Genomic DNA, 17895 nt, shown 5'->3' on the forward strand with positions numbered 1-17895 from the left:
CCTTCCTGTGTCAAAAGCATTGTAAAAGCCCTTTATTATTTTGAAGGTGTGACATTTGTAAATGTACATAGAAAAATCAGTTTTTTCAAGAAGATTCTATTCTGTTGCCATAGCTTCTTCATATACGGGAAATGTGCATCTTGATCTGACTGGAATAGATTTACAGTTCTGAATGCCAAAGAGCAGTTTCTGTTTATTCTTCCTTGATTTTAAAAAAATACGATATTCTGTTCCTAGGTTAATGAGTTCAGAATAGTATTTTATTACAGCATTAAGTGCATATGGATTAATTAAATTCAGCTGATAAAAAGGGAAGTGTGAAGCAATGTTTGGAAGCAGAGGTAAATAAGTACTGTATAAGTTTACCTAGGCAGTCCAGTTTGCATTCTCCTTTATTGCTCCTCTGTTTTTTGATACTTGGAACTTTCAGCAGCAGAAACTGACATTCGTACAGAATTGTACAAATGATATGACCTCAGTACATGTTTTCTCAGGCCTAGAATAAGACTGTTCAAGTGACTGCTGCATGTGTGACCTGCAGCAAGATTTGAATTTATGTCTCCATATTTAAGTGGCTTGAGTTAATCTATAGAATCATCTAGTGCTTGATTAAATTATTTTATAATGCATTTATCCACCTCATGCCTGGTGAATATGGACAGATGCATACCAAGGTTTCAGATTTGTTCACATGAAAGAGCTCATCCTATTTACCATGCAAAAAACTCCTTTCTAAAATGTATTTCTGTGTAATTAGTCTATATTGGGCTTTCCTCTTTCTTCCTTAGAGACAGGGCAGCAGCAGCAACCAGTCAGATTACAGAAGATATCTTGGCACCCTCTCTGCAGCCCAGCATCACTGCAGTCACTCAGTTCCCAGTTTGTCTGCCTCACATGGCACTGGTCATTATGCAGTGCTTCTTTGAGGAAAAAGGGTATAGGGTTTCCCTTGAAGAAAAAAAAAGTAATTTTTGAAAGATCTAGGAATTCGAGTATTTTGAACTTTTTTCATCACTTCAGGTCCATGTCTGCTTGGACAGGAAAGAAACTGGACAAGGAAAAGAAAAGAAAAGGTAGCTGTGCCAATTCTCCTGAAGCAGACCCTGTCTTTACCAAAGCAAAGTCTGTGAGATCTGACAGATCCAACTTCTTCAGAAGGTCAGGGGATCAATACTCCAGCACCAGATCAGAGACCTCCTACACCAGGAGGAGGGCTAGGCAGTCTTCAGAGCTTACAAGGGTTAGTTCTGTCTCTGCTTCCCTCTGCCGAGAGGAAAAGAGATCAGACGAATGGAAGTACAGGCATGGCTCTAGACATCATGCTTCTAAGCAACAGATAATGGGGTTGGAGGAGGGCTCAGATTCTCAGGCAGGACAGCCATCCCCTTTCCAGCAACCCCTCAGCTGCAACTCAATTCGTGGCTCACTGGCATGGCAGCATTCTTCTCCTCAGCACTGGTTCAGCCAGACCCCAGACTACAGCTCAGATTCAGAAGACACTCAGAGCTCCTACCACAGGAAGGTAAGACCTTCTACTACTACTCACTTCTGTGAATCTGAAAAGAATTCATTAATGAAATCTGTAATTTTGCCTGAGCTAGCTACTGTCTTAAAGGATGCTTTGACAGCAGCCAAACAAAGTATAACTTCTGTGGCACAGGCTAGGTCCCATTCAGTAAAGCATCCCAGGGTACCAATTACAGAAGTTCCAGTGGTTCCTCTAGAAGCAGCTGGGAGCAGTTCCCAAACTTCTGAGTCTGACCATATGGACAGTTTAAAAGATCAAACAGCTTCTCGGAAGGAGAAATCTGAGGCTGACAAGGCCTTGGAGGTTGAGTCATCCCCTGAAGAAGGGGAGGTGTCATCTGAGTCCCCTGCAGAAGACCAAGAAGGACCAGATCCTCTGCGTAAGTTTGACATGGAGAATCAGAACTATCTATTCAAGCACATAAAGAGAGTGTTAATGCTAAAATCTTCCAAATCTGAATGTGCTTCAGAAGAACTGCTTATCCCCTCTGAAGAAGGCAAGGTAGATAATGCACTTCCTATCCATTCAGCAGTGGAAGATCTTGTCTGTAGGATTTGGGGTAATCCTGCGGCAAAGCATGAAGCCCCAGCAATCCTACGTAAGCTCTATCCTTTTCCAGTGGATAAAGCTGCTTTGTGGGGGACCTTGCCTCAGGTAGACAGAGCATTGGTTACTGGTGATTTTGTACTATCAGTGCCTGCTAATATGGATGCTCTCCCTAAAGATCCTACTGATAGAAAGGTTGAGGAAGCAATTAAAAGATCTTTCAAGCTAGTTGCAGCCCAGCTTGGCGTATCTATCTACTGCACTTATGCTTCTAGAGCGTTACTAATATGGTTGGAGGAAGAACGAGCCAGATTCAAAAAGAAATGGGTCCTGTCTGGTGCCATGCAGAGGAAACACAGGCTATGTAAAATTGCAGCTGATTTTATCCATGATGCAGCTGAGGATTCTCTTAGACTCACCATTAAAAATATGGCATGCCTCACTGTAGCCTGGAGAGCTATATGGCTACGTCCTTGGACCTCATCGCTAGATCTAAAATGTAAACTGCTGTCTTTACCATACACAGGTGGCAGGCTATTTGGTGAATCCTTGGTCCAGATCCTGAAGGATTTCTCAAAACACAAACATTCCTTACGTCAGCTGAAAAAAAAGAGCTCTGTTGGAAGCTCTTCATTTTCTTATCCTCACAAGTGTCTGAGCTCCTTTCGTTCTCCTCCGAAGTTTAAAGGAGGGAAGGGAAAGTATAAGGTCTCACAATCATTTCATGCCAAGTACAAAAGGACATCTCACTTTCAGAGGGACACCAGACCATCAAGAGGAACTTTCTAAGAACATAGACTTGCTTCCTCCTTCCTCAGGAACTGGGAAGAGTGAAAGACTTGGAAATTTATACTGAATAGACTTCAGTATTTCTGGACAAATAAGCCCAATGCTTAGAAAATTAGTTGTTTCAAAATAAGATTTAAATTATTAAATTACTTAAATCTTAATGACTAATTAAGATATTCTAGAGAAGTCACAGCTCTCAATTTTAGGGGAGGTTTTTGTCACATTTAATTTCTAGGCTTCCCAGTATTCTTGGGATGGCTTGGACTTGTTTGAAGTTTTGCACTCTTCAACTTCATCGAAGAGCATACTTTCTGCAGAACCAGCCAACATCAGATTTTCCTGCCATATTAATCTAACGAAGGAAATAATGCTTTAGGAAACGCAGGTGTTTCAGGAACCACAGACTGACCGGGTACACTATGTTCCTGTGACTGGGGGCATACATACGCTTTTACATAATAAGGGAAAATGGTGCCTCTGTAGCAAACTGCACTACAATCCCAGTGGTTTCCTGAGTTGTAGAAGACTGAGATAGTAAATTGTGGACAGTCAATGCTTACACTAAGAAACTGCAAGAAATACAAGAAGTACCACAAATGCATGTTTATTTAAATTAAAATTAAAGACTATCTAGAGCTTCTGTTCAGGTCAGCGTAGGTATATAAATCAGCCTAAATTTCCATCCTGGGCCCTAAATCAAGAGAAATTAAGAAGTTATGGCATCTACAGACTGTGGATTCATGGGTAGGGAGAGATTGCAAGCATGCATTTCTTCGTTAACTTCACAGGAAGTATGAAAGTCTAGTGTCTCATTGCAGTCTGCAAAATGTTCTTAGGAAGATCAAACAGGATCAAACTACAGTAGTAGGACTGTTAGTGTGGTAACGCAGGATGTTTGCACATTTTGTTGAATTATTGTGCCTCTTTTCTTCAACATTTTGACACACAATGTTTTTCCTAGAAATTCTTGGCTATGCAATGAGAGACTTTCTGGAAATGGTTGGTGGAGAGAGAGTTCTGAGATCGCTAGATAATCTATTAGTTGTCCTTCTTGTTCTGGGTTGATTAACAATGAGAATACAGTTTGTAATGACAATAGTGTTTTTTTCTCTTGTAGTTATTCACGTTTTATTGCAGCTTAGGTGTGTTTCCAGGGAGACCTAGCAATGATTTGTGCCTCAGCACCGTAATTCTAAGCTTGGTCCCTTCTAGCACAAGAGATGATGTCAATGGACTGCCTGAAGAATTCTTGTCTCTGAATAGTCTGATTGGATTTGGCAGTGGTCTTATTGTGTCCTCATTTACGCACGCGTGCTTTCTTTGATGGTTCTTATTTTAATTCTTGAACATCTGTGTCACTACTTTTTAATAAAATCAGTGCTTTGATTTCCCTTTGTATAATTTTCCACCAGAAATAGCAAAGGTGAAAAGTTGGTTGAATTTCTCTCAAGCAGATTTTTCTTTAAAATTTTCCCAATGAGTGAGTCAGGTTCTTTGACTAACAACAGTTTTTTCAACCCATTGCCATTTAAAGCCAGAGCTTAATCTCCCAGTTTTTCCAGCTTCTGCCAGGGTTGAAGATTCAGTATTACAGAGATGCTAAAGAAAAACTACTCAGAAAACTAATATAGATGTGCTTATGTCTTAGCTAGATTAGAAATAGTAAAATGTTTTGAATTCTGGATTGATACAGGTGCATAAGTGTCTAGGGAAAGCATTTTTCATCTGCACAGTCCTATCAATTTAGGAGCGTGAGCAGAAACCTGTTAGATATTGGGGCAGAGGTTCTCCTGGAGCGTGCAGGGAAGCCACAGTGTAAGGTACTTCTGCGGCTTTACGTGACTGCTTATAATTAAGCATTTCTGGGCTGTTGACCTGAGGGCACAGAAAAAGGAATTTACTGCCAACAGTTTTCATCTTCTGCATCCTCTTTCTGCGTCCAATAGCCCAGAATGCTTTACCCTTTTTGTTTGTTTTATGTTGCCTTTCATCTGACAGTTGTGTTACAAGGAAAAGAAGTATATTGCTAACCATATATTGAGTCTTTTTGCATGTCCATGAATGTGGCAAAGTTTAGTGGGAACTAGTTGCCTGCTGGACTGCAGAGGCATCGTAAAACTGTCTTCCCCATTCTGACTGGTTGCTGCATGTACCCATATCTAAGGAAGAAAAATTGAAAAGTTGAAAGAAGAAAGGAGATTTCAAGGTACATATTTATTTTAATAACTGATGAGCTTGTGAAATGGAAGTACTTTTTTAAAAAAGATAAGTTTGTACTTTGCACTTACACGTTATTGTCACCTCTCTACTTCTTCATATCTCTTAATCATTAGCTGCAAGTTTGCTATGTGTTTCATTAAACTAAGAAGAAAAAGAAACATGTATTCATATATTAGCAATTCCTTATGAAAAATACTTAAATCATGCTTTTAGACTATGCTTTAATATTAAACACTGTTCTTACTAAAAGGGCAAGAAATGTGTGTGGTAGATATCAGTACTTATCAAAGTGACTGGTACATATCAGTCTTTACTGAGCAACTTTCATCCCTAAAAAGCTAGTACTATGGAATTTATTTGTAAGACAACAAATAGTAAAAGTATCCCTAGACTTAACTTTACTGGCTGTCTGATCTAAATATGAAATTCATACCCGTTCTCACCTCTTGTTTTGTTCCCTCCCAGTACTTATTGTCTTACTATTAATTGCACGCACTGCATACATGACAGATTCCAAAAACTTCTTCAGTTTTCCATGGTAATTTTAGTCAACCCAATTTGTACTTTATTTTTCATTTCAAGATATTACAATAGGTTAGTATAAAAGACAGCAAGCAAAATCACAGACAAAAACTAAAATAAATTATGATCTATCCTGGTTGCATTTTGGAATAGTTTTATGAACAATTGTAAGAAGATTAGCAAATCTTGCAGATACTGTATCAAAATTTATGGCTTTAACATGTTTTTGCAATATAGTATTATATATTCTACAGCCTAAAGTGTTCTATAGCTCTTTGGGCATCCATATTCATAATGCAATTCAACAGCTTTTGCAGTTTGCTTCTTGGCGGCAAACAGAACATACATTCATCTCCCCAGCGCACCAGGGTCCCTTCTCTGTTTCGCACCCCCAGGGTTACAAAAGTGCTGTCCAAAACATTGATGTCTCCACTTTTTTCTCTCTCTCCTGCTTGTTTTGCTTTTTATTCCTCAGTTTCTTTCCCTTCCACCCAAAACATTATATACATCTAATACGAGAGTCATAATCCCGTTTGATAAAGAATAAATGGTATGATGGCATATATTTCCTTTTCCTGAACAAGGAGTGGAAAGCACCACCTCTTTTTCCACTGCCAGAGTCTTGGCAGAACTTCTTTCTAGACTTGTATAGTGCAAAAAGGGAGGGAATTCCCAGATTCAGATTTGCTTTTTGCATCTGCTGTGGCTGTGCTCTTACACCAGTGCCCACCTCTGTGCAGGTACGCTCCTGGGTAAATCTGCAGTTTTGTTTGTTTGTTTTTAATTATACAGACAGTAGAATCTGCATCATTACTAAAATATAGAAAAATCACAGACAGTGCAACCAACTGTGTAAGTATTTCTTCATTGTTTGGCTTATAAATAAACTTTTGAAAACTTTCGTTTTCAAAAATGCAAATGAAAACCCTAAGAGCAGAAGTTCCCCTACCCAGATTTATCAAAGTTATAAATGAAAATCGAGCTTTATATTGGATTAAACACAAAAATGTGGATATTTTCAATACAGTGATGGTGTATTATTTATTTAGTGTATATTCCAGCCTAGTGAATTACACTGGATAGGGTCACACCTTAGAATATTTGCACAGAGTTTCTTGACCAAATGGAATATGGTGCAAATGCAATTTTATTTTCATTCCTACATACTATGGTGTAAGCAATTAAGAAGCTACTCATCTAAAATCAAACAGCAAACCATACATGCAGTGTTCTTTACTAAATGCTATTACCCAGAAAGCATTAAACACTGCAGGTCATTCTTCTTAGGGAGCAGGACCTGGTACTACTACAAAGTGAGGGTCTGGTCTTCATTTGGTTTGTGTACTCTGTTACAGTGACTCTAATGCCCTCTGATGAGGGCAGTGGAGAAACTGCATTGCATGTGATTTTTAAATACTCAATTCTATCTTTAAACCTTTAAATATAGGGTCCTTCCAGAATGAACTCTCTTCAGTAATGTCTCTGTAATCTGCTTGTGTTTGCAGTGTTACAAACATTTGCACTTTGCTGCTGGATGCTTGACGTTTTGGAGTAGCATCCTTTTAAATGTTACTAGCCTATATGTTTGCAGTATCAGTGAGCACAGAGGATCATCAATACGATATTTATCCTCATGCCACGTACACAGGAATAACTAAAAACAAAGTCAAGACTGATACAGTCAAGTTTAGAGTTTCTGCCTTTGTGTATTTTAAACATGAAGGTTTTATTACATGTTAATAAGATAGATATTCCTACCACTTCTTTCTTGTGTATGCATAGAAGAATAAAATCTCTGGTATGCTTTTTCTGTAAGTATATGCATATTAGAGGTGTACTTCTTTTAGAATGTGATAACTTGGAGTCTTCCAAAAAAGGTGATGAGATGAGGAGAAGCAGCTTGGTGGAAAGTTGGTGTAATGGTTTTCTAGCAATAGTGAAATGTTTCTCAACGGGGCATTTGTTAGCTAACAGTATAATCTGTGTGACCTTGTATGTGCTACTGGGTGTTCAAAGATACTCATTAGAAAAAAAAATAGAAAATACAATTATTGGAATAACTAAGGTATTTGTTTTTAGGAATTACACAGTTAAAATAATTTGCTGAATATATATTCAGCCTAATATTGTGGCTATTGTAAATATATTTTTATTTCCTTGCTATTCGATACATGTTTCTTTATATTTTCCATAAGCTGGGAGTCTTTAAATAAAAAAACCAAAAATCACTTACTCTTTTGTACCCTATATGCAAATAAAGTCACATGATCTGTTTAAGACGAGGTAAATAATTGCAGCTGGCAATAGTGGTTTTTAATTGGAAATGCTTTAGAGCTGCTGCCGAAATCTTCATCTTGAAACTGAAGTGCAGTGTAAAGGATTCTGAAAAGAGCCCAACTACATCTATTTCATGAAATACAAGCTTACCACAGCTGCAAATTTATTTGGGGATGCTGATGGTGCTGCAGCTTTTCCACTGACAAGGGAAAGACCACAGTACTTTGCCACAGGGATCTCTCCTCCCTGCCTTTCTTTCCTTTCTTTTTCTTTTGTTCACCATATCACCACCATCATTGTCAGAACATGTTAGCAGTTACGGATTAGGATAAGGAGGTTGATCTGATAAGTAATGAAAAAAACTAAGCATGCTCTTAACTGCTCAACCGTAGCTCCTGTAAGCTAAATTATTGCTTTACCTGTATGCAGTAAATGTTTTAGCAATTTTAAGAGCAAATTATTATTGATAAAATACTGATCACTATCAGGATATGGACTTTGCTTTTCTTCTTAGGCTATTTTCATTTGTTTCTTCTGCACCCTTTTAATGGAATATGTAGGTCTCTTGAAAGGTAAGGTTGAAAATTGCAAGTCTGGCCTGCATTATGTAACAAATTATTTGAAATGCAGCACTTCTATTTTCTTTATACTAGTAAAGAAAATCAGTATATTTCATTTAACCAAATTCATTCTTCATTCATGTTCAAGGAGTCAAAGAAGTTAAGAAGTTTAACAGACTAACTTCACGGCACATCATAAGCTTGTTACTTTGGAGAACAAATAAATAATTTTTTTATAACTTTACAACCTACTTTTTAATGCTTGCAGTTGCATCTAAATTGCTTCCAAGCCAAGGGCACAAGTCTTATCATTGAAAAGTCATGCACGATGGGGGGACAAAAAAAAAAAGAAACCACAAAACCCCCTCCCTCCACTGAAGACATTCTCTGTTTAAACCATTCCTACACCATGTCTCATGTCAACTGTATCATATTGATCTGTCTCTACAATGTGATGTGGGTTTACTAAAGGATTATAGGGCTGCACACGTGCTTTTCATAAACTCTGCATGCATGGCTGATTTTGTGTTAATATACAATACATCAGTTAATTCCTTTTGTTTGTTTGTTTGTGTCTTCAGTGATGCAGAGGACCATAAACCTCTAAAAAAAGGAAGCCGGACACCTTCAGACAGAACCGTGAAAAAAGAAGACAGTGATGATAGTTTAGTTGACTATGGAGAAGGTGTAAATGGTCAGTTCAATGAGGATGGCTCCTTTATTGGACAATATAGTGGTAAAAAAGAGAAAGAACCTGCCGAAGGAAATGAAAGCTCTGAGGCTCCTTCTCCTGTAAATGCCATGAATTCATTTGTGTAACCACAGAACTTGATCCCCTTGTATCTTCAGTTTGTTTAAAGCACTTGTACATCCTCCTTCTCATACTATGAACATGCAGGTAACGGAGCTCCTCACCAAGAGATGTTTATGCTATGAGAATATGCAGGTCAATACAATTATGCAGCGTAATGACACATTAAGTGGTATGTTAGTATGAATCAAAATACGAAATTCAAATTTTGTTCAAAACATGGGTATTTTTACTTTTTTTAGAAGGAACTGACACAAACAATAACATCGACTTACAATTTTGTTTCCTGTTGAAAATACAGTATAATGCATGGAAAACAAATGCTACACAATTCACAGATAATCTCGTGTACACTATGAAACCATGGTTTGACAATTTGTTATGCAGTCCTCAGCTGAATCCCTGGGTATGAATTCCATTTTCATTGTCAGAGTGTTATAGTAGTATTATATAGAACTTCAATGTCTTTGTGGACATTGTTGTGAAATTGGTGACTTAATGTCTAGCTATCATATGTCTTTTTGCAAGACAGTTAGGAACAGTATGTACAGTATATAATTGCTAAATGATTTAAGTATGACACTTGCATTTGCTGATGCTTAATGAGACCCTATTATCTGCTCTTTGCTCCTATTACTTTATAGCCTTTTTAATCTATCAAGTATTACAGCAGTACAGTGTTCTATTTTTACATCAAAACACATTGGATTGATTTTAGGGCATAACAGATACGCATTGCAATGCATTTTGGAATTTGTACAGTCACTGAAAGGAAAACTTTAAAATGAGAGAAAATATTCCAGAAAACACAGGGCAAAATACATTCAGTGCCTTTATGCAATATGCATTCCATAATGCGCTGCATTATACTAAATCAGTTGGTGCAGTAAACTGTGATTAGCGGACTACTATCATTGCCAAATAAAGTAAAAATGTGAAGGACAAAAAAGTGTTATGAAACCGTTGTGCTAAAAATGGAAGGTTTTAAATATTTTAAATTACACAAAGAAAAGTATGATTTTGTTTTCCTTTAAAAATAAATGCTTTCTAGACAGTTAGAGCACAACATGTTTTCACGGCCTTAGAAGATTTTGAAAAAGCGACAAAACACAACCAGAAGTAAATTATTTACTAACACAGCAAGGTATAAGCTCCTGTAAAATAAATCGTTAAAAAAAACCAAACCAGCCGACTACACCAGCGAGAGTGCATTTCCCTCCGTGTCCCGGCCTGATCAGTGTGGCAGCTTTGTAATTATCGACACCCTGAAGCAGTGTGGGGGTTACCGCTCGGCAGCACAGAATTCAATCTGACAAGTGCTAATATGGCTTAGCGGTAAAGGATTACCATTATCGGTTACAAAATTACTTTCTCGCATACTATATCAATCAAATGTTTACCTCCAAATATAAATTTTTATAACAACCTATGGTTGAAGGAATGCTCAGTTTCATTTGCCAATAAATTGGTTTTTCATAACTTGCATCAAGTTTAATTTTAAGTAAGCTTTTTATATGTAGATATTTTGTTGAATTTGTAAATACACTTAAAGCGTAGATGCTATATGCTTCTAGGTGTTACGGACAAATAAAACAAGAAAGCTTATGTTGTACTGTGTAAGAAGTACTATAGCCAATGGTGTGCATGGTATTTTGAAGCATCTACTTAAATATGTATTTTTTTTTTTGCTGTGAAAACGAAATAGTGAACTGTTCTGCTTATTTACTGCAGATTCCTAATTGAACCATTCAGAGCTTTTGCCAGTGCATTACATTAGACCGTAGTACACCTCACAGCTTTCATGTATATATTGTAGGTGAAGCACAACTGAAGTAATCACAAATGTAAGCTAGCTGTAATAAGCTTCTTCCGCACCTTTGAGCTTTCCATTGATCAGTTTTCCTAATGGGAACGGAAATAAGAAATGAATTCTACAAACATTGATTACAAAGCACAAAGAGAACATTTCTTAGTAAGATTTGCCGATGGTTTTGGTAAAAGAGAAATATAATTTTACTCTTATTTAATTGTAGATGCTGAACTATCTGTGCATGTGGGGGTAAACATACAGGCTCACTTCTGTAATAGTGCAACAGATTTTGTATTAAAAATAAATGTGGTTTTAAAATTTCACTGTTTGTTCTGTTTACACTAGCACTAAAAATCACATCTGATTCACCATGTAATTAAGAATTCAAAGTGGAAAAAAGCATGAAACAACTCTGGCAGAAGTTGTTCCCATGATGTTACAGGACTTTATGTACTGCAACCAAATTGTTTACGGAAAGTTGCGTATCTTTACATGCTACTGTTTGAAAAAATGTGAATTTGTCTGACCGTTTCCCATTGAAATCTCCTACTATTTACTTTTTAGTTCATGCATGCTTTTTTTTAGTCCTATTTCTTCAAAGAAAAAAACCGAAACAGCCATGTTCATACCTGCAAGAGTGAATAAGAGAAAATAAGAATGTTTATTTGAAATTAAGAGCCCTCAGATAGGATCCCAAATCAGGATTTTGTGTCCTAAATTAATTATCTGACATACAAAAATCTGGGTGCTTGTTTTAAACCGTACATGAAGTGAGGGAATTTTAAATAACATCTTTTACAGTACACAAAATCCATTGCAATGCTCTTTTCATATCTTGTCTATTCTGTGTACGAATGGAAACAGACTGGGCAGGAGGGCAGCTGCTCTGCAGAGAAGACTGCGGGAGAGCCATGGATTCCAAGAGCTACAGATGCTTCAGGAGACACGTCAGAAAGTCGATGTTTGGCCTTGATGCTTGAAAGAGGGATTTTATCACTGAATCAGAAGCTGTTCTGTCAGCCTTCTGAGCCACCTGTGTGTAACTGGAAACCCTGGGCTATTCCAGCTTCTGTCATCTGCATAGTCGCAGTTCTGGCACCTTCAGATATCGGGCTGCCTGTTTTTCTATACGGGTATCTGTTGATTTTTCCAGCAATATGCATTGACTGGGAGATGCGAAATACAGCTGTTTCTGTTTTGATTAAAGAATAATTCCTGAAAAGAGGGGACTGAGTTCTCTAGGCTTTGTTGGGACAAAAGATTTCATACGATAACCATTTTTGGAGAGACACCTACGTTCTTTGTGCACGTTCCCCAAAGTGTACTAATACGTATAGTTGCTACATTTTTCTTTTAGTGATATGCCTTTGCTTTTGGTTTTATTCTCACTGAAGTGATTGTATAAATCCGGAGGGAATTAAAGAGGATACCCCAACAGTAATTTTTCTTGTAATCTTCTATTCTCACATTGTTCCTAGGGAAATACAGTTTCCTTGTGGCTCCACGTAGCAGAGGCAAAGCGGCAAAAGGTTTGGGAACCAAACTCTCTTCGTATGCTGTCTGACCCATTTTAAGACAGAAACTAGAGATATAATATACAAAGAAATATTGTCTACAGTATGGAAGTGTTTTCTTCTCTGAAAGAAGAATAAGGGAGAAAAGCAGGAAGAGGGTGAGATTTCAATAATTTCTGGAAAGTAATTGTCCTTTGTTGTGTGTTTCTGTCTCCCTCCATCTCTCCCCCTCTCAGTCTTCCCCCTCCTACTACCTTAGGAAAGAACATTTCAGAGAGCTGACAGAAGCAGCAACTGGTATCGTGGGAAGATGGAAATAACTGAATGTGCTACTTGTAGGAATCTACCCCCAAGTGATGCCCCCTGGGGTGCAAATAAATCCAACGGCCATCATTTTTTAATCTCTGAAGGGATCTCTTGCTGCTCTTTGCACACGTGAAGTAGAAACTTTAGAGCAAACTGTCAAGCTAAATACATGTCAACAGGACTTTGACAGACGGGAGATGTGATCCATCGTGACTGTAAGCAAGGTGGAACATTGTGATCCTTGTGATCTCGTGACAAAAATACACACAAAGTTCCTTACTGTGCTCATGTGTAGGTGAGCAGATAAAAAATTCAGATCGTGTTTAATAACTGAAAGATGGATTTCTCATTTGGGGTTGGAGAAGTTTGCCCAAATGTGAATTTGGCGGCATTGGCTTTGTCCCTCGGGGCTCCCCCGAGGGATGAAATAGAAGCCAGCTTGCAAGTAATGGGTTTGCATATGTTACAAGTTGGAGGGTGAGGCAGGGCAGGAGACGGCTCCTGTCACCGGGACCCGGCCAGCCTTTCGTCCTGTTCTCCCTTACCCTGAGGTGCTCAGGTAAAATGAAGAAGTTTAGAAGATAGCATGGTTCCCCTGTCAGCTGTTAAAAAAAAAACCACCATGGCATCATGTCAACCTCTAAGCCGCTACTGTAAATTGGATTTAATTCCTCCTGGCTTTCAATTACATTTTGGATATAAGTGAAGAGGAAGAAAAATGCCCCAGTCCCCAGCCTGCCGTGTTGTACAAATATGCGTGTCCAGGGAAAGTTTAGACAGTCTAATTCTGGTGCCTAACTTCTTAAAAATTGCTAGGTCTCGTGCTCCATTAAGGAATGAACTACATTTACCTCTGATAATAAAATACATTTGCTATGCATCTTCCAGAGGGTGCCGCCCTATTTCCCAGTCCACAGGTCTCTGAAGAGGGATGCTTTGATCTTGAAACCCAGCATCTTGTCTGACAGATGACAGCAGCCCACTCCATACATGGCTCTGCCTTGTGTTTGCAAAGATCTAGAGGGCTTCAAGATTTCATAGGACTAAGGGGACAAATTAAGTTCTGTAATGGCAGTATTCAGAATATATTCCAAGTAGATGGTCTGCAATGCGTGTGCTGTAGCGAGGGAGGCCTTGCAGGCGTGCTGGCATGAAAAGTTAGCCTGTCTGGCACTGTAAGAAGAAGAAGAAGGGAAAATGAAACCATTGGGACAGAGAAATGAAAGAACAAAGGTACTGCGTTTGAGGTTTCCTTTAAAGATTTGAGAAACAGCTATTAAGATAGCCGGCCTGAAGGGGAAAGGTGGAGAGCAGCCAAAGGCTACTTTACCCACATGGGAGAGGCAGCAGGAGCCCTTGCTAGTCTAGAGCAGCAGAACGCGCTAGGTGTAAGCCAGACTATCTGTTGTTGGCAAACAGCATATAATGGAGTAGCAGTACGTCATTCTCCTTCCAGGGAATTTTATGTTTTGTTTTTTTTCTATTTATCCAACTATTGTTTCAAGAGACTTACAAGGACTTACTAATCTTTGAGGCTTCTGCCAAACTTAACTGAAAAATGCCCATCAGTTTGCAGGTTTGGGGTAGGGGAAGTGCTCAGACAGATGGATGAACAAACACACGAGGCAATTGCTTTAATTTCCTTACTTTTTGAAGCAAGCTCGAACTGTCACCTGGGAAGCAACTGCTTTCTGTAAGTACAGAGCAAGGCCAGCTGAAGAGACCCTTTTCCCTTTGCTTGGGACTTTGACCAGCGTTGTTCCAATAATTTGAGGAAAGTGGGCGTTTTCCAAACTGTTGAGATAAGGAAGATACAAAGGAGCCATACAAACTGTTGAGTAAATCAAGAACCTACAGGATGAGGACTCCAAGCCTGGAATACCACAATCAATGCTTTTGAAGAGCTTCTTAAAAAAAAAAAAAAAAAAAAACAAAAACTGAGGGGGGGGGGGGAAGGCAGCTAATTGAAACAGTTTCTGGCCAAGTCAGAGGACAGATGAATGGGAAAAAAGCTGACATGGACTGGAACAGTTTGATTTCCAGCAAGAAGAGGAAAAGTGTCCTTTGCTAGGCCATCTGATGGTCTCTAGACACAAACGCCACATGAGGAAGCACTAGAAAACTGGTTACGCTGCCTACAAGAGAATACTGTAGCTTTAATTTTGTAGCGGTCCGCAAGCCGCAGTTTGTAGATGTAATTATATAACTTGAACAATTAGTGAGCCAATTAGCCAGCAGGAACTTTTATTTAGCTGAGATTGTTTTTTCTTCGTGGCTTTTTCCCAGCAGATGCTTGGTTCACAATTTTTGCTTTAATAAGAAACCAGCCTCTGCTGTTCTATTAAAATTAGGCAATGACCATAAACTTTATCAAAAGGGAAGCTCGTCTATATTTTTCTGAAACAAACCGATTTTTTTTTTGAGAGGCAGCCCAGTCTTTAATCATTAGCGTTTAAAAATAACAACTGGCCACTAGGGGGAAGTCACAGTTGTTGGTTAGCAGAAGCCTAGGGAAAACTGCGACCCAAAGCAGGGCAGCTGAGTTCACATCCCATGTGAATGCTTATATACATATATTTTTATATATACTTTTTTTACATATCTATATAAAAGTATATATAAACTAGTGGCTAATAAGAATAAGACACAAGTTCGTAATGATTTACTTGTTTTGCAAAAAGCAATAATGCTATTTGTGTAGGCGATTATATTGACATTCTAATTCGCCCATTTGACATCATGATCATAAAGTTCAGGGACATTTTGGGCAGAATTGCTGTTTGGAAAGTAAATCGGTAAGAACTATGGGACAGGGATGCTTGGTCTGAAATTCAGCAGCCAGCCCTGTCCCAAAGGCACACGGAAATAGCGCTTTTTGGAGGCAGAATCAGAAAACAGCCGAATGCCTTGCGAGGTTGTCAGTTCCCAGATCGGTGTTTGGAGGTTCCTGTGCTTGGCAGCTATAAAAAAAGAAAAAGTTAAAAAAAAAAAAAAAAGGTGTTGATTTGGTTGGTTTGCAGCCAATTAGCTCAGCTTTTGCGATTCATGTAAAGGCTCAGAATAGGTTCAGAAAAGGGCGACGTGGTGCCCACAGCTGAACCTGCAAAACTGGAAGGGACGGGTTGCCGTGAGAAGGCCAGGAGTCCAGCCTGCGCCGGGTAATTTGTAGGCCAGTAGTTCATCTCGCCATACTTGATCTGGTTTTGAATTTGTCAGGATTGCCCTTAATCTCTGTGTCAAAGAAGAAAGGCTTAAGGTCTTGACGCATGAAGATGGGAATAGCTTGTCACACAGCAGATTGCGCTCAGGCAGGGCGGGTGTCGCAGCAGCGGGAGCAAAGCTCAGCGTTGTGCCTGCTCTGCCTGCCCCCCTCCTCTGACACTCTTTAAGTTGCTCCTTTTAAAGCGTGTCCAGGACGGTGACCACTATTAGCCCCTTTGATCAGGACAGGCAACACAGAGCGCATTTTCAGTATCGCACCACTAGAAGCCCCGTTGGTCTGAAATGAGATGAAGAAACAGTGAATTGATACGCCTTGTCAGACAGCATCATCTTCAGAGGGACCCTGCCTGCAGGAGCCATCTCAGCACGTCAGGGCCCATTCATGTGAGGAGGACAGAGGCTCTGCCCTTCGGGATCAGCATCACATCATCCCTGCGGTAGCAACAAGGGGCGGAAGGGGAAGACGTTTGCAGGGTGCACACGGCTTTGTAGCAGGAGACTTGTTGCATGGATCGAGGCAGTGGCATAAAACAAGAAAACCTAAGGTGTTAAGAAAAGAATAAAAGTTTTCAAAACACTACTTACAGCTCCGAATCAAACAAGGTAGAAAAATCATCATGTATCAGCACCATACAAAATACACAGGTACCAAGCTGTTTGAGGTTAGAGATGGGAACACAGTCACGGGTTAATGATTAACAACGAAGAAAATTTGGCAAACAATTGTTTCTTTCTGCTGGTGATGAGAGCGGAGAGGCTGAAAACTGGAACCCAGGACAGATGTTTCAGATGGAGCGGGCAGTCACCGCCCTGCCAAAGCCATAGAAGCTGCGTTCATTTGCACCAGCTGAGACTTCCGCCTGTGGCGTCTTAGGCAGGTCTTCGGGCAGAGGTTTGCATAATGAATACTTCTTTAGTGAATAACTGTCTAATAGAGCGTCAGGGTTTCTCCGCTAACGACAGCAGCCTCCAGCGGGGACTTCACAGCTACAGCCAGTTTACGTGCTGGAGACAGCCACACGGCAGAACCGCAATCTTTCTTTTCTAAATCATGCATTTCAGACTGCAACTGAAAAACATTCCAGTACAAATACTGAAAAAGCAAAACACTTTAATTATGAAGCTAATTTTGGTGAGATTATTGCTCATCAGTTGTTCACTAAAGATTTGTAATAATAATGTGAAAGGACCATTGCAGAGGCATAGTCCATGTTTTTAAGAGGCTCACTCTCAAAGTGTACATTTTAATTCTACACACAAAAGCTTGGGGAGAATCATTGCAACGTCCTTCTTAATTGTAGATAAAATTTTCTATTTTTAATGGCTGGAATTCGATGTTCCATGTAAAAGATAACAGAAGAAACAAGACGAATTTGCCTGTCGCTCTTCTCAAGCCTGTCTGCAGGTTTGGTTCTGGTTTTGGTTGCCTGCGAGGCATTTATTTTTTTAATACATCTAGAAGGATAGGTTTCAAGAGTGATTTACATCCATTCATCACTGGATAATGAGGTTTTCAGTAAGATGTTTGGAGAAAAATTGCTGTATACCATAAGACTACATCTGTCAAAAATCAGATATGACAATCAATGCAGCCTAGTCCTGCATTTAGCAGTAGTCTTTCCCTGTAACTTAGATTTTAATTTCAAATAAGCTTTCCATGTGAGACTTGAATTGGTATAAAAATACACAGATATTGAAACTGAAAAGTTCAACTACTTTAGTTGACAAAATAAAAGCTGATGTATGAAACGTATGGATTGCTCTAGTTCAAGACGAAAGGACGGTAAATT

General features: G+C 39.1%; 1 protein-coding gene across 25 annotated transcripts in view; it reads left to right on the plus strand.

Moving 5' to 3' along the window:
• The window catches only part of NRCAM (neuronal cell adhesion molecule), a 166543-nt gene extending 155157 nt beyond the window's left edge, over window positions 1-11386 (plus strand). For 21 of the 25 annotated variants that reach the window (XM_076331210.1, XM_076331220.1, XM_076331072.1 and 18 more), the window contains one exon: window positions 9024-11386. In XM_076331210.1, coding sequence (XP_076187325.1) covers window positions 9024-9261 — 238 coding nt within the window. In that variant the 3' untranslated portion in view covers window positions 9262-11386. Of the gene's footprint in view, window positions 1-1020; window positions 2937-8396; window positions 8455-9023 lie in introns of those variants that run through there. The other 4 variants (XM_076331191.1, XM_076331276.1, XM_076331283.1 and 1 more) reach the window with 2 other exon arrangements.
• Window positions 11387-17895: the final 6509 nt, after the last annotated feature.

The sequence above is a fragment of the Aptenodytes patagonicus genome, chromosome 1 (genome assembly GCF_965638725.1).
Source record: "Aptenodytes patagonicus chromosome 1, bAptPat1.pri.cur, whole genome shotgun sequence".
NCBI lineage: Eukaryota > Metazoa > Chordata > Aves > Sphenisciformes > Spheniscidae > Aptenodytes > Aptenodytes patagonicus.